At 43.2% G+C, this 23,873-nt stretch overlaps 1 protein-coding gene across 1 annotated transcript; it reads right to left on the bottom strand.

The window, feature by feature from the left end:
- Window positions 1-124: 124 nt before the first annotated feature.
- ANKRD66 (ankyrin repeat domain 66) lies at window positions 125-13,817 on the bottom strand. Its single transcript, XM_045498463.1, has 4 exons — window positions 13,760-13,817; window positions 8,155-8,319; window positions 6,140-6,368; window positions 125-1,288 (listed from the first exon to the last, which is right to left on the bottom strand). Exons 2-4 carry the CDS (start codon window positions 8,315-8,317, stop codon window positions 1,087-1,089), a joined length of 594 nt encoding a protein of 197 aa, XP_045354419.1. The 5' UTR covers window positions 8,318-8,319; window positions 13,760-13,817; the 3' UTR covers window positions 125-1,086.
- Between the last annotated feature and the right edge of the window lie 10,056 nt (window positions 13,818-23,873).

Here is a 23,873-nt window from a genome sequence, read left to right as displayed (position 1 = left end):
CATGCCATGAGATCGTGACCTGAGGCCGGAGACAAAATCAAGAGTCAGAGGCTTAACGGACTGAGTCACCCAGGCACCCTGCTGGCAGCCACGTGTTTCAAAAAGTGGATGGAAAAAGATAAAATTCATGTTAGTAAGACATTTTATTTAACTCAATATCTAACCTGTTATCATTTCACCATGTAATCAATAACATTAATGAGCTGTTTTACATTTTTTCTAAGTATGCAAAATCTGATATATATTTTACAGTTAGAGCAGATCTCAATTTGGATGCAATATTTTCATTGGAAATACCTGATCTGTGTGCAGATTCCCTAAAATACACATTGCACAAGTAGAGCTGTATTCACATGGTCCACTATCCTTGCTACCTCTCATTTCTTATGTGGGATGAAATGAATTCTTGTTGGGGTTTCCGGTTATCGCTCACTGAGTTGGTCCATCACCCACACCGTTTTTCTTATGTGAAAGTGATCATGGATCAAAATGACCATGCTGAGATTGTGAGCCCCTACTCTGCAAAGAAAAAAAAAAAAAAAAAGCTGGAAACTGGGAGCTACATTTGTTCACCTCCTTGCTTGGTTTACGTGATAACAAATACCTTTTTTTTTTTTTTTTTTTTCATAGATTAACTGAACTGAGTAGGTTGGAAATTATTGGGACTGGGTTGGAAATTATTGGAAATTATTGGGATTCTTTTTCATTGAAACAATCCAGTTTCCTTAGGGAGAGCTCTTTCTTTGCCCCCTGTAATTCAATAATTGTATATAGTGGGTCACAGGGTGCTGACAGTGCAAAGGACTCGTGGCCAAACACAAGCAGCTAACACTTGTCCCTTTCTGGCAATACTTGTGGACAGCTTGGATCAGCAAGGAGGCAGCAGCTCCTGTAGGGAACACCCAGCAAGGCTTTGGGTTGAATGACAGGTCATGAGCTGCCGGTAGAAGGCAGGTCTACAGAATGGTCTTACAGAATGTTCTCTAGAATCATGTAAAGACAGCACAGATCTAACCACTCCTAGTCTGGTGCCAGGGAAAGCTATTTCCGCCGAAAACATGGGTGCCAGAGCCACCAACGCTGTCTTCACATTCTCCTCTCCTTGGGATGGCTCAGCCTGGTGGGGCCTCGGATTTTTTTAATCTTTTTATTATTAGTTTTTTGATTCGAGGAGGGAAGAGACAGCTCCAGCTCCCTTTTCTTGGCATCCCAGTCTTCGTCCCTCTGGTCCAGAGGCAGCCCCTTCTGCCTGGCAGTGCGGCGATGGTCCTGGCACTCGGGCTCGGCCCTGGAGAGGGGTAAGATGGGGGCTCTCAGTACCCAGATGGGAGAGCCTGTGTGGGCAAGATGGCGGCTCTCAGTACCCGGATGGGACAGCCTGTGTGGGCAAGATGACGGCTCTCAGTACCCGGATGGGACAGCCTGTGTGGGCAAGATGGCGGCTCTCAGTACCCGGATGGGAGACCCTGGGCTGACATCGACGTGGGTGTCTCTTCCAGCCCTCTGCACACAGCCTGGCCACCTCAGGAGTCCCGGAGAAAAAGAAGGGGGCCAAGCTCCAGCATCTCCAAGTGTACGCTTCGGGACCTCGGACACTAAAGAAGCTACTGAGGTGGAGAAAAATGGCATGCCCAGAGTGGAAAGTTCATAGAAGGATGGGCGCTTAGCGTGAAGACAACACTGCTAATGCTGAAGGACTCACATACACAGAAACACCAGCATGTTACTAGGATGCTGTTTTCCTTCGTTTCTTTTTCCATTGTATTTTTTCCTTAATTATAAAACCACGTACATTTGTTGCATGAGATTTTTTTTTTTTATTAAAAATTTTTTTAAATGTTTACTTATTTTTGAAAGAGTGAGAGTGCAAATGTGAGAGGGACAGATGGAGAGGGAAACGCAGAATCCGAAGCAGGCTCCGGGCTCAGCTGTCAGCACAGAGCCCCCACGCAGGGCTTGAACCACCAACTGAGAGATCATGACCTGAGCCAAAGTTGGTGCTTAACCATCTGAGCCGCTCAGGCTCCCTTGTTGTATAAGAATTTAAAATATGGAAACATTTAAAAAAGAAAGAAAAGTACTCACAATCACATATGTATTATTTGTATATAGAAGGATTTGTGAAAAGAATACTTACACGATATATAGATAGGTGATAGATATGGAACAATAGAATAGGTAAGAGAGGAATGGGTAAATAGATCATCATACACACATGGACAAAGGAAAGCAGACAACAGTATCATTTGAAGTGGTTCAGGTACAAAGTTTTATAAAAAGCACAGTTCAATAAGGAGATAGCAAACCTGCTTGTCCCCTTAACAACAAGAAGTGACCGCTCTGTATTTAGACCACATAACATCCTTCCTCTGCTCTGCTCTTTTTGGGCTTTGCCACCTTCTATCCCATAGTAGCACTATTTATGTAAACAAGTATCTCTCCTCTCACACAGGGAGCTTGACATCCAACACTGTATCTGATTTATCTTTAAATCCTTTGTGGTATCGAGTTCAAAGCAATGGGCATGGTAGGTAGGGCTCCAAAATATTTGTTGAATGCACAGCTTAGAGGAAGCCGAATCAAAAGTTGAATTATTTCACTAGGACCCCTAGGATATTCAGCAAGTTGTCAAATACTGTCCAGGCTTTTTCTGAAATTCTCTTATATCCTTTCTTTTTGTCACCCTAGCCCAGGAGAGCACCTACTTGCAACATGAGGCATTAAGAAATTCCTCAGTGACCTCCCTACTTATGGTCTGAGTGCCTCCAATCCTAGCTGCATACCACCCCTGCTGTCTCTTCCCCTACAGAAGGGACTTTGCTAGAGCATCTGTTTCCTCTCCTCAATGCCTGGATGAGTTCACACTCATCTGCTCGCCCATCCCATAATGGTCACCCACCCACCCAACCTTATTCTCCACTTCTCTCTAGCATGAGTGGTGTGCTTAGCCAGGCCACTCATCCTTTCACTCCCCCTCCACTCCCTCACACGTATGCACAACCTCTGCACACTTCCGACTTGGTGCCCTTCTCTCCAAATCAAGAATCTTTCTCCCTCCTGCGTTAGTCAGGCCTTAGCTATCTTTCAAGGTCCAGATTAATTTCCTCTTAACCAGGATTCCTTCTCTCTAACCCCTTTCAACTGTCAAAAGGGAAGTTCCACATGGAAGATGATGATACCTAAACATGACTTACACGTGATGTGGCTGATCGTTGTTGTTTTTGTCGGCTCAGCCCTGCAGGCCCACTTTTCCTGGTAATAGCACCCCACCCCCACCCCCGCTATTTGGAGGAACCACCCATCTTCCACTTCAGTTATGCTGGGCTCATGTATCATGCTTATCCACCCACGGGTCACTAGGAAGGGGATGAGATTATGCAGAGGGGTTCAGCAGAGGACAGCCAAGGATAAGATGCTGAGGAATTTCAGCATCTAAAAGGCAAGCGAGAATCAGAGCCCAAGAGAATCATGAGAAGAAATGATCAGATAGGTACAAGGAGAAATAGAAGAGAGTAGCATCAGAGAGGATAAAAAGTTATCCAAGGAGACATGCCAAAAGAGAAGGGCAGTCAAATACCAAATTAAGGGAGATGAGAACTGATAAGAGGTCACTCATTTAGCAACAAGGACCTCCCCGGATGAGCATTGATTCATACAACAGTGGGGAAGAAGCACAAAGGTGGGTGAGGAAGGAGAGACGATTACACAGATTAACATTCAAGTAGCACAGAAATGCAGGAAGAGAAAAGAAACAGCAGACAATAGAAGGACCTCTAATCGTTTGTGTGTTTGTTCCGTAAGATCCATTTGAACAGGTTCAAAGGCCAATGAGGACTGAAGGGAAGGAGTGGAAAAAAAGCCAAAAATACAGAAGAGAGGATAAAAGATGCAACAGAGAGTATGGGAACAATGGCCTTGTAGGAGGTACCAAGATTTGGGTCAGGGCCTATATGGAGAGATAACACTTCTCCCAGAAGGACAGACAGGAAGGTAAGAAGGAACAGATGTGGTGTATATACCACATGTGGGTGTAGGAGGTTGAAACACATATGCTCTTGGCTTCAATCTTCTCTATGAAGGGGAAAGCCTACTGTCTGAGGAACAGGTGGAGGTACGATGGGGACGTGAGTCGTCAATGAAGGAGCAGGACAAGAAGGGATAGTCCAACTGTTCTGAGGGCTCAGCTGAAGACAGGAATCCCAGAATTTCTGATGGTGCCTGTGTACGTCGTTGTGGGCTTTTCTCCACCAGAACAGGCACAGGAGTGGAGAAGACAGACACTGACTCAAGGGTGGGAATGCTGGGTCATATGGTACAGAAGGACAAACGGTTGGAAACTTAAGAATCATGGGAACAGAGTGGAAGAAGCAGTGTATCATGGCGTCCAGATGGCAGATAGATGGAAGATCGTGGAACCTTCAGGCAGACGACGGATCGGGAGCGAAAGAAGAAGCTGAATGAGGAGAGGTCTTGATGCATTCAAATCCCTGTGTGGTGATCCAGGAACTGACAAAACGAAGAGAGGGAACCATGCTCACGTAGTGATATGTTAAGAGTTTTTAAAAGTTCAGGGGCGCCTGGGTGGCTCAGTCGGCTAAGCGTCCGACTTCGGCTCAGGTCACAATCTCACGGTCCGTGAGTTCGAGCCCCGCGCCGGGCTCTGTGCTGACAGCTCGGAGCCTGGAGCCTGTTTCGGATTCTGTGTCTCCCTCTCTCTGACCCTCCCCCGTTCATGCTCTGTCTCTCTCTGTCTCAAAAATAAATAAACGTTAAAAAAAAAAAAATTTTTTTTTAAAGAGTTTTTAAAAGTTCAGAGAACAATGCTGCAGATGCTGAGGTCCACAATGGATGAGGCTCACTGAATGTAGGGGATGATGCAGGATTGGGGAGAAGAGCCTTCGAGTCAGGACTCAAGGTTCTGTCTCTTTAACCTCCAAATCACCTCAATCATGTTATTTATTTATTTATTTATTTATTTATTTATTTTTGAGATAGAGAGAGAAAGAGAGACAGAGCACGTGCATGTGTACACGTGGCGGAGGGCAGAGAGAAAAGGAGAGAGGGAATCCCAAGCAGGCTCTGTGCTCAGCACGGAGCCCAACATGGGGCTTGACACCGCAACCCTGGGATCATGACCTGAGCCAAAATCAAGAGCCAGGGGTTTCACAGACTGAACCACCCAGGCAGTGCTTGAGTATTTTTTACCATGGAACACTTTCTTAAGAGAAGGTCTCTTTGGTTACTTCTACAGATATCTAACCTCATTGTAAGCAACTATTTCACTTTTTACAGAAGATAACTTTATCTTCAAGTTCTTAGAAGGTGATTTCACGGTCATCCCCCCTCCCCACCATGAACTGCCCTGCCCTGGAGTCTCATTTTGGTTTTCAGGCAGTGCCACCCTCATTCTGTTACTTTACGGCCTCGTGGACGAACTACTGATTAACCCAACCGGATCATAAATTCCTAAATTTTATTTCCATGCCTCCCGAAGCTGTAACTGTCACGTGCGTAACTGACACTTAATTCCATTTGAATGTGTGGGTGAGAGAAAAGATTAACAAATGCTAGAAGAGTCCTTATGTTTGGTGAGTGTGAGAATAGAAGATTCATAGACGAACGGCAATTTTAAAAGGTAGAAGGGACCTTACAGCTGATAGCCTAATTCACCAGGTTCATTTTTAATACGAAAACTGAGCCAGCAAGGTGGCTTAACTTGCCCAAGGTCACATAGCTAGTATGAATACCTTTCAGGAATCTGCAGGGGCTGCATGAATCTTGTCCCACGTCCCATTGGCAAACTTGGTGTCTCACCTCTCTTATCTGAGATAATTTTTGTACAATCTAAAATAGTAATTATAACAATGAGATGTTGTTAACATTATTATAAATATGTATCATTAAGATAACTATAATTTTGGTATAATACAAAAACAATAGATTTCACCTAATCTGCAGCAATGTCGCTTCCACCCAAACTAGTCATTTCTGTGAAAAGTTAATAAAAACAACTCAGACAACAGTTAGCTGAATTTGCTCATTCCCTTGGACGGACCCGAGACCACTGAGTTGGCAGATATCTTGATCACAGGCTCCTGTTTCTCTGCCACTTCTCTAGCTGGAAATAAAGGAAACTTACTTCTCCAGAAACGCCACACAGGCGGTCTGCCCATAGATCTGTGCGATCCTCTTTGGCGTGTCTCCAAAGAAGTCGGGGGCGTCGATGGCCGCATGCAATGCATGGAGAATTTTGAGCACACTCACGTGGCCTGACTCAGCTGCAAAATGAGCTGGGGTCCAGCCCACATCAGTCACCAGGCAGGGCCTGGCTCCGTATTCTATCAGGAGCTGCATCACCTCCACATGCCCTTAGATGTAACGGGAAGAAACGGGAAGAGGTTAAGATTAAAATGTCTCTGCCCCCGCAGAGGCCAGAACTAGCCTAGGTTGTCCAAAAGAAGGGAAGACATTTGCTGGGAAGCCCCTCCTCACCCTCCCTCTCCTTCCGCCCGCCCTTTCTTACCAGGGACTCAGTGCCCCACGTTCACCCCATGAACCTTGCTCCTACCAGAGGCCTGGGCCCTCCAACTACTCCCTCTACTCCCTCCCTCCAGGGCATTCCCTTCCCCCCAATCGCTTCCTAGGAATCTTGCTTTCCCTCCTAAGGCGCTGTATTCATGCCTGTAGGGCACTGGTCAGGCTCACTCAGCTTTTGGCAGTCTCCATGGTGATTGAAAAACAAACATTTTGCAACAACAGGGATGGGCCTTGAGGGCATTACGCTGAGTGGAAATAAGCCAGAGAAAAAGAAATACCTTAGGATCTCACTTGTACGCGGAATCTACAACAACAACAGCAACAACAGAAACCTGACACACACACAAACACACCAATATCACTGGTTCAGTGAACAAACTGGTGGTTGCCAGAGGTGGGGGGTAAGGGGTCGGAGAAACGAGTAAAGACCGGCAAAAGGTACAAACGTCAGTTACAAAATAAGTAAGTCCCGACGATGCAATGTACCACAGGGTGACTATAGATAACGAGACTGTGTTGCAGATTTGAAAGCTGCCAAGAGACATCTTAAAACTTACCAGAAGAACGGTTTTTGGTAACTACAAATGGTGACAGATTTTAACTTCAGTTACTGTGGTGCTCATTTCGCAACACATAAAAAAATTTAGTCATTGTGTTGTTGTACATCTGAAACTGATATAATGCTGTATATTAATTACACCTCAATAAAAAATATTTTAAGTCCCACCGACTTTATAGTTAGCACCGTTAAGAGCCCAGGCTTTTGGGGACGACGGATGTGGGCTCATACCTGCCAGTAAATAACAGCTGCTAACTATGGCATCCCAGACGAGAAACGAAGGTGTGAGGCTCAGGTTTCCTCATTTGGAAATTAAAAATATTATCACCTCCCTGAGTGAGTTCTTGTGCAGTACAAATGAAATCACAGACAAAATGTATACAGCATAGTGCCCAGCATAAAGCAAATGTTCACTAAAAGGTGCTTCATTATAGCTACCATCACCTTGTACTTAAGTTTCTGCAAAATTCTACCAACTGATTTCTCTGCATCCAGTCTTGCTTCCTGCCAATCCATTCTCCATATAGAAGTCAAAACAAAATTTTCAAAAGCAAACAGAACACTCTCTTACTTGACATCCTTCCATGGTGTTCCATTGCTGAAGGCCTTGATAGGCCCATTGGCTGCTTGTGCTACTATCCTCCTTGAATTCTGTAACGGAGCCATGTGAAGCATGGGGGTTATAGCAATGAACAAGGCAGAGTCCCTGTCCGACCTCGGCAATGATGTTCCCTTTCTTGTTGGAGGTCAAGAGGGCAGAAGACTAATATCAATTGAGAGCAAATTATGGGCTGGGCACTGTACATCCATTATCTTAGTGAATCCTCACCACAAGATTCCAAGGTAGCATCAGTTTCCATTATGTAGATAACTCACTTAAGGCCCAGAGACATTAAATAATTTGCTTAAGGTGCTACAACCAGTAAGTGGTGGTGCCAGCGTTGAAATGTTCCATTTGGCTCTCAAGAAATGTTCTTTCTACTACCCCCACACAGACTGGTCACTTCACAAATGGTGGGCTCCAAAAGATGGATTCTACCCAGGCACTGCCCACTCACCTTTGATTGCAGCCCAGTGAAGTGGAGTTCGGTCATTCCAGTCCACATCCTTGTAGTTTGGGTCACAGAGACCTTTCTTCAAAATCTTTTTCACTAAACTGTAATCCCCAACAGCCACAGCTTGGTGGAGCTTTGTCATGTCTGACGTTTTGGTCGATTCCATGACTGAAATAATGGGCGGGGGGAAAACATGCCCCTTAGGAAGTTCTCTACAGCTCTTTCTTCTCAGTAAGTAATTCCACGGGATTCTTTACCATTTACTTTCTTTCTCAGCTCACAAATTTGCATGTGTGTGCACTGCTGAGGGTGTATTTGGATCTCAGCCACCATGGTTAGTACATGCCAGTCCCTTACCTAAAATCTATCGACGCTCCCCTCTGCCTCCAGGCATACAGGCTGAATTCATGGGCTGGCATTTTCTATTTGGCCTCAAACCACTTTCCAGTGCTATCTCCAGTTGCCGTTCCAAAGTGCTGGTAGTGCGATTCTGAATTAGTTGTGTGATTCTGCGCCTTGGCTTTCTCATCTATAACCTGGAGACAACTTGCCGGAGTTGTTGTGAGGGTACAATGACAATCTATGTGAAAAGTTTACTGACTGAATGCAGAGAAGGGACTCCAGAGAAAGTTAATACTATTGGCACACCAATTCAGATGGACTAGATGTAAACATGCAAACAACACAGCTACAAGTTATCTACAACATTAATGCAGAAACCGACAGTTCTCAAACGATAGTCTACAGATGCTTAGGAATCTCTAGGACTCTTTCAGGGGATGCGTGAAGTCAAAACTATTTTCATTATAATATGAAAATGCCATTGGCCTTGTTCACTGTGCCAACATTTGCCCTGAGGGTCGAAAAGCAATGAGGTACAAAGCTGCTGTTGCCTCAGCATGAAGCAAGGCAGTGGCATCACACACGTAGAGTCAAAAACAAATGAAAAGGGGAGCACCTGGGTGGCTCAGTCGGTTAAGCGTCCGACTTCAGCTCAGGTCATGATCTCACAGTTCGTGAGTTCGAGCCCCGCGTCGGCTCTGTGCTGACAGCTCGGAGCCTGGAGCTGCTTCAGATTCTGTGTCTCCCTCTTTCTCTGCCCTTCCCCTGTTCATGCTCTGTCTCTGTCTCAAAAATAAATATTAAAAAAAACAAAAAAACGAAAAGGTAGTTTCAACCAAGAAACTAAAGTAGTAAGAACTATGCATGTTGACCCTTACTTGCATGACTTCACAAAAGTTATTTTAAACGATTCTGTAACGAAATGTGTCAACATTTGGGAAGTCTGCATAACTCCCTGAACTGATGTCTTCCAAATGACAAGTGGATGATGTTATAAAATCATGCATGGGTAAAGAGACCCATTCAAGATAGACCTGTGGATTTTAGTGAGACAGAGGACAAAAAATACACTGAGGTTGTTTCAGATTCCAAGTCACTAAAAAGCACGGCCATGCGTCAGTTTGGGCATAGTATCAGAGAATATCCGCAGTTATCTGAAAAGGCTACAAAATACTCTTCCCTTTTCCAATTCCCTTTTCCAATATATGTGGAACCAGATTTTCTTTCAATATTTCAGCCAAAACAACAAACTGAATACAGAAGATCTAAGAACCCCCCTATCTTCTATTAAGCCACATATTATAGGGATTCAACTACATAAACACATACATACATACATACATAAACAAAGTTACTCTTCTCATTTCTTTTGCTTTAGAAAATGTAATTATTTTTCATAGAAATATCTTTGTTATTGTATATTAGGCTTGTTATGATTTTTGTAAGTGACTTAATAAACATTTAAATTTTTTCTCAGTTTTAATTTCTAATAAGGTAAATAATAAGGTAAAGGAGTCCTGAGACCAACAAGTTTGGGAATTACAGATATAAACAAAATAAGGGATTGGGATAGAAATTTTTTAAATGTTTACTTATTTTTGAGAGAGAGAGAGAGGCAGACTGCAAGCGGGGAAGGGGCGGAGAGAGAGGGAGACACAGAATCCGAAGCAGGCTCCAGGCTCTGAGCTGTCAGCACAGAGCCTGACACGGGGCTCAAACCCACAAACTGTGAGATCATGACTTGAGCCGAAGTCGGACGCTTAGCCAACTGGGCCACCCAGGCGCCCCAGGGGTTGGGATAGAATTAAAGAATGAGGAGAGAGCCACTTGTGGTGGGGCCAGCGAGAATGTCTCTTTGATCCCAACATTTCAGTTGAGATCTCAAGAAAAATTTGGAGTCAGCCAGATGCATTGTGGCCCAGCAGCAGCAGCACCTAGGAATTTATTAGAAATGTGAATTATTGAGCCTCATATCAGACCTTCTGATGTAGACGGAAATATGAGGACAGCCCTAGAGGGGGAGAGAAGTGCGTAACATAATTAACATGCAATGTCCTGAGTATTATAATGGCAGTGATTTTTCTGGGGACAGAAGGAAAGGACATTTCCCCAGGACTAGGAAGTAAAAGGGACTTTTTTCCAAAATTGACCTAAGCCGAGTCCCAAAAGGATGAGTAAGAGTCTTCTCGGGCATGGCCATAGTGGAAGATCCAGCCCAGGCAACAGCGCATCGGGAGTGGGGAGGGAGGCACATTCTGCAAAAAGCAAGTGGCTCTAACTTTGACGTACAGACAAAGGATCCACAAATATTTCCTATAAAGGGCTGGATAGGAAACTTCTCAGCCTTTATAGGCCAAGAGGCAAAACTCAAGGCTATTATTTAACGTTACCTAACTATTATACAACAAGAGAAAACCTCTTGCCAGAGGCGGGCCATCCTGGGAGGGGAAGGATCGGTGGTGGTGGGTGAGCGTCCTTTGTGCCCAGTCACGCTCAGCTGGAGACATTCTCAGGGCCAAGAGCCACCAGCCCGGGGAGGAGGGGTCTGGCTGAAAGGACGGTCACTTGCCCTTTACTCCGGTGATGCCCAGATCCCAGCATGCCCTCTCTCCTCTCCAACAGCCCAATCAGTTCAAGTTGACAGCTGGTGGGAGGCAAGGTAACTTGGCTGGACCATTCCTACTGCTCACTGCCGACAGCAGAGTCCCCAAAGTGTAGGCGCTGACCAGCAGGGCCCTGGGCAGGGACTAGGCACAGCCGTGAGCTCAGGGGACAAGTGCTAAGAGCAGACTAGAGAGCAGTTAGCTCTCCAAAGCTCACCATGCTTGCCCCCCCCCACCCCGAGAGCCACCATCATAAGTGGTGACCGCATGCCTGAAAAAATGGAGCGAGCCACACTTGGCCCGTAGACCGTAGTTTACCAACCTCTGGTCCATAGAAAGCATCTGGGATCTTGTTAAAATGCAGATTCTGATTCAGTAGGTCTAGGAGGAGATCTGAGAGCCTGCATTTGTAACAAGTCAACACGACAACTACCAGTTCATAGACCGCACTGAGTAGCAATGTCTCTGGCTACAAGGCAGGGGAGAGACCTGAAGTAAGGGAGAAGCAGTAAGGATGCGGCTGTTGTTCCTCACTGAAGGACTGCGTGAAAATTACTGGTGAGTTTTAAAAAATAGATGCCCGGGCCTCGGCCTGAAGTGCTTCAGAGTCATTAGATGTGTCGGACAAGGACGTGCCTTTTTGCATGAAGTGAGCGCTCAGTATATGTTAGGTAAGCGAAGATGGCATATGGGATGTGTTTCCTCTTTTTGGCTTGTTTTAGTAAGAAAACCCTTACACGGGAAGATTTGATCAATGATAAATCAAATAGTGAACAAGGGCTGGAGGCTTTCCGACCTGCAGGTGTCACAAAAACCAAACCATTTTTAGAATCAGTTGTCTGGAAGCCTCTGCTTACATGTCACACCAACCTTTAACCAGGTTTGGGCTTAAATCAACTCCATTGGGGTCACGTTTGTGTTCGTACCAAGGAAATTCCACAACTTCCCACAGAGAAGTTGCGATTCAAGTAGAAGTTTCCAATGAGTAGCTACATTTATTTGCAGAGAAATTGATAAAGCCTAAAACTTCATATGGAAATACAAAGGACTCAGAATAGGCCACACAATCTTGCAAAAGACCACGGTAGGAGGACTCAAACTTCCCGATTTCTAAACTTACTATAAAGATACAGTAACCAAAAAAGTGTAATACAAAGTACACTGTGTGGCATAAAAATAGATACAGAGAGAGAAAAGGGACAGAATTGGGAGTCCAGAAATAAACGCTTACATTATGGTCATTTGGTTTTCAGCAAAGGTGCCAGGAAAATCGTAGACAATTCAGCAACAACAAAAAAGCTCCATTAGCAATCGTCAAGGAATATAAACAGAAGTTTCTCCAAAAGAATAGGCCCATGAAGATACGCACAAAATAATAAGCACCTGAGAAAAATGCTCAACATCATTAGTCACGAAGGAAATGCAAATGAAAACCATACTGAAACACCACTCACACCCTCTAGAATAACTGTAATCAAAAGGACAGACAATGTCAAGTGTCACTGAGGATGTGGGGAAATTGAACCCCTCACAGATGTGGTAGGGATATAAAATGGGGCAGCTGCTTTGGAAAACAGTTTGGCAGTGCTTCAAAAAGTTAAACATAGACTTATCATATGACCTGTAACTCCACACTTAGCTATTTACCTACAGAAATGAAAATATATATCCACACAAAAACTTGTTACACGCATGTTTCCAGCAGCATTATTCATAACAGCCAAGAGTGGAAACAACCCAAATGTCCCTTAGTAGGTGAATGCATGAATAAAATGTGGGAGTTCATATGATGTAACATTATTTGACAAAGAAAAGGAATAAAGTACAGACACCTGATACAACACGAATGGACCTTGAAAACATGCTAAATGAAAGAAGCCAGGCGCAAGAGACCACACATTGTAAGATTCCAATTATGTGAAGTGTCCAGGATAGGCAAATCCACAGAGATAGAGAGTAGATTATTGATTGCCTGAACTGGGAGGAGGCGGGGGTAGGAAGTGACTACTAATGAGGAAAGGATTTCTTTGGGGGGGGGGGGTGATGAAACGTTCTAAAATTAGGCAGGGGCAAGTGATGCTTTCATAACTTTGAATATATTAAAAACCACTGAATTATGTACTATAAATAAATGAATTTTATGGTATGTGAATTATAGCTCAATAAAGCTGTTTAAAAACAATAAATGAGGGGGCGCCTGGGTGGCTCAGTCGGTTAAGCCTCCCAACTTCAGTTCAGGTCATGATCTCATGGTTCGTGGGTTTGAGCCCCACGTCAGGCTCTGTGTTGACAACTCAGAGCCTGGAGTCTGCTTCCGATTCTGTGTCGCCCTCTCTCTGCCCTTCCCCCCCCAAAATAAATAAGCATTAAAATTTTTAAAAAATAAATTAAAAAATAAATGATACTGTTAGAGGCTTTCTTAAAAAAAAAAAAAAAAATTGTAGAAAACGTCCAATTCACTAGCCTGCAACTGACTACTGAAATTTAGCAAACTTTCCTTCACATGAATCTTCATAAATTTCATGAAGTGCACCTGAATTTCTGTCTTTCTGGTACAGGCGCCCAAATGTAAAGAAGTAGCCAGTAAATATAAGTTCTAATAATATGAATGATCCATAATAGGTGTAAAAAGCTGAAGGCAGGAGTAATATAAAAATACTTACTCTCTTGCTTGAGATCTGAGGCACCCAGCACGGGCAGGCGTCTTAGGGGCCAGAGGTTTGTTTTGTTCACACCATGGAAACTGGCCCCTCCTTCCTCAGTAAAGCCTGTCAATCAAGGTAGGCCTCCGGGAGGGGGTGCTTGCTGGAGGAAAGGGGACTGCCCCTTTGCTTCCACTGAAGCTGGTCAGCGGTCCTGGCCTGCTTCTGTAGTCTGAGTGTGGTCCTTGACAGCTTCTCTTCAAGTAGCATTTCACCCAAAAGCATGAAAATGGAAAAACAGATTGCCAGTCCACAGGGCACTGTGAAGGAAACACGCTGCCCGGTGACCACCGCGGGGTGGCGTAGATGACGTGCACCCCGCACTCTCAGAACCAGCTTGGGATCTTGCGCAAGACCCTTAAATTTGCTGAAACTCAATTCTCAGCAATAAAAGGAAGTTTTAACACTTTTCTCATACGGCAACAAAAGATGCGTAGCTGAAATAATTGATAAAGCACCTGCTAACAGGGTGGAGGAAGGAGAAAGCCTTCAGTCAATTTCTCATGGCCTCCTCGTTTTTGATCCCTTATTCTAGCATCTCCTATCTTTATGGTGATGCTGGTCTTCCTGTCTCCCTTTTCTCTCTCTCTCCCTCCCTCCTTTCCTTCCTTCCTTCCTTTCTTCTTCCTCCCCCTCTTTATCTCTCTCCCCCTCCCTCTCTTTCTCTTTCCCCCTCTTTCATTCTTTTTTTTTTTTCTTTCTCCTATCATTTCTCTGCTACCTTTCTTCCCACATGTGTTTACTGAATGCCTTATATACTGTACTAGGCTCTGTGGAGAACAAGACTCATGTTCCTTTCTTCTTCGAGCTGAGAGTCCAAAGTAAAAGACAGACCATGTTGAAAGCATTTACTACACAAATTCAGTATTCCATTAACAGAGTCTACTTCTTTTTTTTTTTTTTTTTAATTTTTTTTTTTAACGTTTATTTATTTTTGAGACAGAGAGAGACAGAGCATGAACGGGGGAGGGTCAGAGAGAGGGAGACACAGAATCCGAAACAGGCTCCAGGCTCCGAGCTGTCAGCACAGAGCCCGACGCGGGGCTCGAACTCACGGACCGTGAGATCATGACCTGAGCCGAAGTCGGCCGCCCAACCAACTGAGCCACCCAGGCGCCCCTAGCAGAGTCTGCTTCTTGCAGTGTACAAAGAATTGATATTGGTGCAAGATCAGAATTTATCTTCATCTTATGTTTATAAAGCTTTGTGTGCTATTTCTGTCAAAATTTTAGTTTTTTTTTTTAAATTATGACTGAATGAATGCCTTCATCTGGGGTGAATGTCAATAATCTACCCTCAAGGGTCACTTGCTTATATTGTGATAGGACACAGAGGCCACCCGGCAACATCTATGGGCCAGACATTGACCTTTGGTCACACTGGCTCAAGCACTGGGACTAGCATTTCTGGCTGAAGCGACTGCCGTTGAGTATCTTCTCCATAGAAGCCATTTTTAGATCAGGAAGGGACTTTAGAAATCGTGATTCAAAAATTCATTTCGAGATGAGAATGTTGCGATCCGTTGACATTATGTGATTTGATTAATTCACACAGCCACTGTGTTTTAATGCATCTCTTACCATCTCCCCCTGTCGCAGACTTTGAGCCTGAAGTTCTCTCTTGTCCAGCAAGAGAGCGGACACAGAATTAAAATGTGAGAGAGGATGTAATGTCTGGGAGGAGACAAGAGCCCCAAGTAAGGGTCCTTGCTCTATTTTTATTAGGATCAGAAGGCCTACAAACATGACGGATGTGCAGAAAGAGACCATGAAACCACGAACATTAACTCATGTGTGTGAGAGAAAGGGGGTTTTGAAGATATCCTGTGATAGGGGTTTGGGTCAATACAAAACAAAATCCTGGCACTGGGCCGATGGTTGTTTACCACAGGCACAAGGAGAGCCTTCTGTTTATCTTAGCTCGCCTGGGGGTAAGACAGAGCATGGGTCCACAAGGCACCTTACTTTTGCTAATTAGCCCTACTCCAGTCAGTTTCACCCTACTGAGGTCTATGGCCCTGTCTACCTGTTTACCTATTCTGGACCTTCCTTCCTGTGAAAGCAGCTTTCTGCTTTTGTACTATGTTGGGGGCGCTTCTGCTCTGTTCACCTAATCTCAGATGCTTTCAGCCTTCTCAACCCATTGGTGCAAGTTCGGGGAATTCCTAAACTTATTCCCCACAATCCCCACCCTAACTAAACTCAGGATATATAAGAGATGCTCAGTGACCACGAGTTCAAGGGTTGGCTGGGCCGCTTTGTCACTCCATTGTATATTTACTGCTTACTGTCGACCTCTGCTCAGAACACCATGATTTGATTTTCTTCTGCCTCCCTCCAATTCTAAAGAAGTTGATAACAACAAACCCATATAGACTTTGTCCTCAAAGCAATACTTGTGAGGAGGCAATACAGTGGGGAGGACAGAATGGTCATCTGGCATCTGGGAGTGACGGGAAAAAATGAGATATTTGTTGAATGCCTTTGTGCATCAGGCATTATTCTAGGTGATTGGGATATTACTCATCAATCTTTTTTTAAAATGTATTTATTTATTTTGAGAGAAAAAGAGACAGACAGAGAAAAAGAGCACATGAGCAAGCAGGAGAGGGACAGAGAAAGAGGGAGAGAGAGAATTCCAAGCAGGCTCTGCACCCACAGCATGGAGCCCAATGCCGGGCTTGAACTCATGGACCATGAGATCATGACCTGAGCCAAAACCAAGAGTCAAAGGCTTGCAATAATAACCCTCCTCTCTCTTGTCTTTCAACCCACCCACGTCACCAATATTTCTCAGTTCTTCTTGGTTATTCATGTTATGAATGTATGTGTGCATTTATATATATATTAATTCTCTTTCCCGCATACGGTAAAACCTTGGATTGTGAGTAACTTGTTCTGCGAGTGTTCTGCAAGATGAGCAAACATTTCTAATAAATTTTAACTTGATAAAGGAGCGATGTCTTACAATCCGAGTGGTATTATGGGATGTCGAATGTCACAAGATCACAACCGAGCCAATGGTTCTTTTCTCTCTCGCTGTGAGATTGTGGGATGCCCAGATGCTTGGTCTCAGGCTGTGGTGTTTGGCAGAAACCAGTGATTTTTCGGAACGTTGGAAGGCGCCCACACCTGGCACTAATGTATTTTTTGTCACTTCAAAACACCTATGGACAGTCCTTTGCTTTTCCCTTCAAGAGGAAGCTGATGAATCCTTTGCTTCATTCTAGGTCAGGCTGCCTGCAGATATAGACCCTTTCCTCTTACTGCCAGTTACATTAAATACGGTATATGACAAGAGTTTATTAACACTGTACCACAGTCAACATCCGTGTGAGTGTATACAATGGCCCCCAAGCAGAAAAAGGTTGAAAAGAAAGGCGGTAAGAAGGAGATGATTGCTGTGGAAGTTAAGAAGGAAATCGTCAAGAAGTATGTACAAGGTATACGAGTGGCCAAAATTGCAAGATTTTATAAGAAGTCTATATCTCCACCTCGTCTGCAGAGGAATTGAATCCCTCACTTCAAATGAGATTAGGGAGATGTGTAAAATGTGAGAAACAGTGCAAAATTCTGTAGGAAAGCACCACCTGAATAAGGCTGTAGCAGTGAGAGCAGTGAATCTGTTTAAGGACAAGCCAATGTCACATTTCTGCAAAAGCCTCAAAGGGAGGCAAAACCAACGTCATTAGATAGGTTCCTTGCTAAAGTTGCACAAAATGGGAAAGATTCCACTGAGCCAATAGGCAGCAGTGATTCCATTAGTGATAGTGAAAGATCTCCTACACAGTAACCCTCCTCTCTCTTATCTCCCTCACACCCTCCAGGAAGGTTTTCAAAGGTAAGTGCTGTTTATTTCTCTTTCAATTATGTATCTTCTTTATTATTTTGTATTATATTACAGTATTGTAATCATTTTTGTGTGAGTATTTTTAGGTTGTGGAAGGAATTGTCTGCGTTCCATTATTGCTTATGGGGAAATTTGCTTTGATATACAAGTGCTTTGGATTACAAGCATGTTTCTGGAATGAATTATGCTTCCAAACCAAGGTCTTACTGTACATATATACGTACAATGCGTATGTTCACATACATACACATGCATATGTATTTCAAATGCTCACTCTGCTTGCCTAGTATTGTCCTAAGCAATTTACATGCATTATCCCTTTCGGTTCTTACTGCAACCTTGTGATACAAATACTATTCTTATTTCTGCTTTACAGATTAGGAAACTGAAGGGTTACAAGGGTACGGAAGTTGCCAAAGCTCTGTCTGACTCAGCCTTCTTAATTACCGCACTATGTCTGGAAAAAAATGTCAGGAAGATATGCACCAAATGTTAAATAACTACTTCATGAAGTTGGGGTTGTGTGACCCACCCGCTTCCTATGTTTGCTGTTTTGTTTAGATTTCTAACAAGAATGTATTATTTCATCTTAACTAGAAAAAAAAATCTCTTTTCAAATTACCATCAATTCCCTCATTTTCTCTGCCTTTGGTCAATCTGCTGTCTAATTTTGCAAGACCAGATAAGCCGCCACTGTGGCCTTGTTCCTGGAAGAGCAAACATCATCCGGGAATGCACATCACCAGACACACTGACTCCATGACTAAGGAGTGAATTCCAGCCACCATGGGGCTTAGAAAGCTTCAAACAGCCTCAGGGAGAGCCCAGGACCATCTCCCACATTATCACTCTCTTCATGCTTTACTGTTACCCAAGTCACAGCCGTATCTCCTTCCTTTTCTTCTCCATCAACTATCTTAAAAGTAGTCTACACTCATTGTCTTTGCATCTGCATTTCTACTCCTTACAGACTCTGACTTCACCCCTCAGTCATGATACTGTTAGTTTTAGGGGTCACCATATCTTTCTAATTGCTAAGCCTCATGACCCTTTCCTCAGCCTTCATTCCTTCTATCTCCTCAACAGTGTTGGTCATACTTACCTTTTAAAACCTCTTTCCTCTCTTGATTCCACAGAGCTTCTCTTTCCCATTTTCTATCCTCACTGTGACTAGCCTGTCTCAATTTCATTCACCAGCTTCTCCTCCCCCTACCATCCATGACTGTGATGTTCTTTAGAATTCTTCCACCTCTGCTCTCTTTGCAAACCCTTGATGGCCAATCCCATGAGTTCTCAGCATTTTTACTTCCAAATAAATGACTTCTGCCCAGGTTTGAGACTGAGTTTCGGACCTGCATAACTAACGGCCCAGGAGATGTTTCCACCCAGATGTGCTAGCTCACTGGAAGAAAGGATCATTTTGTAGTGTTTGCTGATTCCTGTGACATGAAGCCCTCCCTATGGCTGATCTCAAGCTATCAGAGTGAAGTCACTGACTACAGAGCTGGAAAGAGATGTGCACAGGCAGGGGTTGAACAGGAATAAGTCAACTCCACACCCCCACTCGTTCTGCCTGGTATCCAAGGCCAAAGTCTCTCAAACATTATTTTTTTATATATGGTAAAAAACACATTCTATGTCAGTTACCTGAATATGTATACGATTGGAACAAAGTTGTTCTGTGAAACAACATAACCTTATCACATGTGACATACTTTGAAATCTATCACGTTTCATTTCGTTCAAAAATATGTGTCTCAACTCACCAAGTACATTTAATAAGCCATTAAAGGTTCAAGACTCACAATTTAAAAACATCATCCTCGAGTCTTTCAAACTCAATGTGTACAGAACTGCATTATTATCTCACTTTCAACAACCTGTTCCTCTTCCTGCTTTTCCTTTCTCAATTAATGGCTCTATCATCTACCTGGTTTCCCCACTAGAGGTCTCAGGGCCATTTTGGACTCATCCCTCTGCTTTATCCTTTATACCTTGCTAATATCCCTTAAGTAGATCTTCCTACCTCAGTTCCCACTGTCACTATCCCAGTTTATATCACCACCTTTCACCCCATAGCCTCCCAATTCATCCCCTGTTTTCAATTTCTCCAATCTCATTTTTTTTTTAGTACAGTATTGTTTTCCAAAAATCAGTAATGCTACTGCTCTGCTTACAAATGTTGATGGTTTCCCATTGCCCCACGATGTTTTGCATTCATTTAAATATTCCAGAGGGCAACTAATGTGTGCTAGGCTTCGTACTGGATGCAGGGGAATGAAAATGACAGAGTTCTTGTCCTTAAGGAGCTCACACTCTACACCCCATTGCATCACTGGGAAGACTCTTATAGTAATCCCAGCTTATCTTGTCATCCTTAACTTCTGGCCCACCCCATCTATACACCTGATGCTTGCCACAGTGGGGAACTGGACATTTCCAAGGAATGTCGTTCACCTTTAGGCCCCTGTGCCTTTGCTCATACAGTTCTACATTCTGTTCCAGCATTCTACGTGCTCTTGCTTTCTTTCTTCCAGATGACCTCCCACTCATTCACAAAAGCCACTCTCTGTGAAGCCTTCCTTTGGACAAATTCCTATTTTAAAAAGCTTTAAATATTTATTCAACGTAATCATGCACATACTTCAAATTGTTCAGGTGTTCTAGAACAGAAAAGAAGTACTAGAACAGAAAAGTCAGACTCTTCCATCCCTACCCCAGTCTAATTCCCCAAAGATAATCAATTTTAACAGTGTTTCTTGTTGGATTTTTGGTGATCTCCCTGTGTTTCCAAAATAATACGTGGTACTATTATTTCTTAGTGGGTCATCTTAGGCACTATCTATCTAATTTCTACTAAGAGAGTGAGCATTTGGCTCACAAACACACTGGCCCTATCTTTTCTCTTCCCTGAGCCTCCTGATAGAATTACTTCTGTATATTCATGCTGTCTACTTGTTTTCTCCTCTGCAGAATTGCTATACATCCAGAACTTTATTTCTGTCCTACCAACTGTAGACAGAATCTCTCGATTTTCTAAAATGAGACCCTTAGTAACCCAACCTTCTCTCCACCCTCCTCCCCAGTTCTATTTCCTTCTACCTACCTACCTTTATTTTTACATTTAAAAATTAATCTATTTACATTTTCTTGTGTAATCATAGTTTATTCTACTTTGGCTTGTTTATAAGGTGATTCTAAAAGTTGAAAACCAATAAGCAATGTTCCCATTATTAGACTATCTGAATATTGTCTCCAATAGTCTAATAGAGCACACTGCTCATGTTTTTTTCTTTGGGCCATTCAGAGAGGTATATTCTTGGATTTCTGGTTTAAATGTAGTTTCTATATTTAGATACGACTCAGTAGTTCAAAATCAATCTATTGTAAGCTGTGTCACACTAGCATTAGGCCTTTCTTGGACAATTCTTCTCTTGGAGCTCCTACTTTTATTTTATTTCATTTTTTAAATTTTATTTAAATCCAAGTTAGTTAACATACAGTTTAATAAAGATTTCAGGAATAGAATGTAGTGATTCATCACTTACCTATAACACCCAGTGCTCATCCCAACAAGTGCCCTCCTTAATGCCCATCACCCATTTAGCTCAGCCCCACCCCACCGCACACCCCTCCAATAACCCCCAGTTTGTTCTCTGTATTTAAGAGTCTATTATGGTTTGCCTCCTTCTTTGTTTTTATCTTATTTTTCCTTCCCTTCCCCTATGTTCATCTGCTTTGTTTTCATTTCACATATGGGTGAAATCATATGATATTTATCTTTCTCTGATTCACTTATTTCCCTCAGCATAATATATCCTAGTTACATCCACATTGTGGCAAATGGCAAGATTTCATTCTTGTTTATCACTGGGTAATATTCCATCTTCGTGATTCATCTTCTTTATCCATTCATCAGTTGATGGACATTTGAGTTCCTTCCATAATTTGGCTATTGTTGATAGTGCTACTATAAACATTGGGGTGCATGTGCCTCTTTGAATCAACATTTTTGCACTACTAGGTATTTATCCAAAGGATAATTTTTAAATTTTTAAATTTAATTAATTTTCTTTTTTGTCATAGACTCTAAGTCTGAAGTTCTCTTTCGGCCAGCAAAAGAGCAGGATGCGGGATGAAAAGCAAGAGATGGCTAACGTCCGGGAAAAGACAAGAGCCTCAAATAAGGGTACTTGCCCCATTTTTATTAGGATCAGAAGGCTTACAAACATGGTGATGGGTGTGCACAAAGAGACAATGAATCTGTGAACATTAACTTGTGGATGTGAGGGAAGAGGTCTTGAAGATATTCGGGGTTAGGGGTTTGGGTTAATACAAAGCGAAATCCTGACACTGGGCAGTCGGGTAGAAGGTTGTTTACAGAAGACAGGAGGCACCTCCCTTGTTTATCTTAGCTAGCCTAGGGGATGGGACAGGTAGGACACGTGACCTCAGAATTAACAAGGCACCTTTTCTTTTGTTAATCATCTCTGCTCTGGGCTGCTTTACCTGCAGAACAGTGGTCTATAGCCCAATTTACCTGTTTACCTAACGTGGTCCTTTCTTCCTGTGAAGATAGTATTAATATCTAAGTACTAAGATAGCATCTTCCTGATGCTATAGTACTAAATTGGGGGGGGGGGTGCTTCCACCCTGAATACCTAATCTTGTTTATTTCACCTTTGTGCCCTTATTTTGGGGCCTTTGCCCCTCCCTCTCTATCCTGGGGGCTCTGCACCGCCCCCCCCCCCCCCGCCCCCATTCTTGGGGCTTAAGGCTCCTTTCTCTATCCTTATTCGCCTAATCTTGTGAGCTCAGTGTGTGGGCATCCTATGGCTTTGTATTTATTTATGCCTTGGTAACCCATTGGTGTAAGCCAGGGAATTTCTAAGCTTATTCCCCCCACAATCTTTTAATTTTTTTTTTTTTTTTTTCATTCTGTCACCAGCTAAGAGCTTCAGGGGTTTCCAAGTTCCCAATCATATCTTCAATTTTATTGAATCCCATTTTCTCCTCTAGCTTATTATTTTCATCAGGATGGGTTGGCTTCCAGGCTTGGCCTAGCTGTCGTCTTTGGATTCCCTTTCTCTGCTCATTTGTTTCCAAGTCCCATGGAACCTACTTATACATATATATAAAGCTGTTTAGCTTTTGTTGTTTATCTGAAATTCCATTTAACTGGGTATCCTGTTTTTATTTTTTGTTTTTTGTTTTTTTGCTAAATCTGGCAACCCTACACTGGGTATTTTCTCAGGGCACTAACCTATAAAATGCCAACCATTGTCATCCCATCAGAGAATCTGATCTTATTATGATGGGAAAAGCATAGAGCTGGCTGGCACTGAAAGAAACAAATACAATATTTCATACTTGCCTTCCAGACCCGCTTTCAAAGCCCACCACATTTTTAGGTGGTGATGAAGAAGACCTTCATCAGGTCTTGAGGTCCTTAGAGATCTCTTAACGTAGGGCACATGTACCCTTTTCCTTGAATATTCTGGGACAGTTGGCTTCACAGGAGATCAGCCCAGGAAGTACAGGAAAATGTCGTTAAGCTGATCAAGTTGTATTTAAATTTTCATCTACTGCTAGGTTTATTTATTTATTATTTTTTTTAATTTTTTTTTCAACGTTTATTTATTTTTGGGACAGAGAGAGACAGAGCATGAACGGGGGAGGGGCAGAGAGAGAGGGAGACACAGAATCGGAAACAGGCTCCAGGCTCTGAGCCATCAGCCCAGAGCCCGACACGGGGCTCGAACCCACGGACCGCGAGATCGTGACCTGGCTGAAGTCGGACGCCCAACCGACTGCGCCACCCAGGCGCCCCTACTGCTAGGTTTAAATAAGTGCCTGCTTCTTTAAAGATACTGATATGAGATAACAGTGTGACTGTTTCCCAGGTGACTGCTCTGTCCTTGCATTTCACATGCACAGGCATTTCATTCTTCCAAGAGGCCGTCGACTGATGTGTTTTGATTATCTCCATTTTACTGGTGAGGAAACTGAGAAGCAGAAGGGATTTAAGGGAAAAAACAAAACAAAACCGTGCCCAGAGTCATTCGGTCACCTCACCCAAAACCAAAAATCACTATTTTAAACCTACAGAACCTTAATAACGCCACGCAGGAATTTCAAACTATTTTCCCCGAGTCTCTAAATGAAGTTTTAAATGAGTATGCTTTCATTAGAAAGCAGATTGAGGAGAAGGCATTGGGAAACGGAG

The sequence above is a fragment of the Leopardus geoffroyi genome, chromosome B2 (assembly GCF_018350155.1).
Source record: "Leopardus geoffroyi isolate Oge1 chromosome B2, O.geoffroyi_Oge1_pat1.0, whole genome shotgun sequence".
NCBI classification, from domain to species: Eukaryota; Metazoa; Chordata; class Mammalia; order Carnivora; family Felidae; genus Leopardus; species Leopardus geoffroyi.
Note: the sequence above shows the minus strand (reverse complement) of the source record. Positions and strands in the feature narration are given on the sequence as shown.

Coding starts and splice junctions, on each gene's coding strand:
- ANKRD66 (XM_045498463.1), bottom strand. CDS start 8,317: ATGGAATCGACCAAAACGTCAGACATGACAAAGCTCCACCAAGCTGTG. Junction 6,369..8,154: donor TCACTGGGCTGCAATCAAAG/GTGAGTGGGCAG, acceptor GTTACATCTAAG/GGCATGTGGAGGTGATGCAG. Junction 1,289..6,139: donor TGTGTGGCGTTTCTGGAGAA/GTAAGTTTCCTT, acceptor ACCCCTCTCCAG/GGCCGAGCCCGAGTGCCAGG.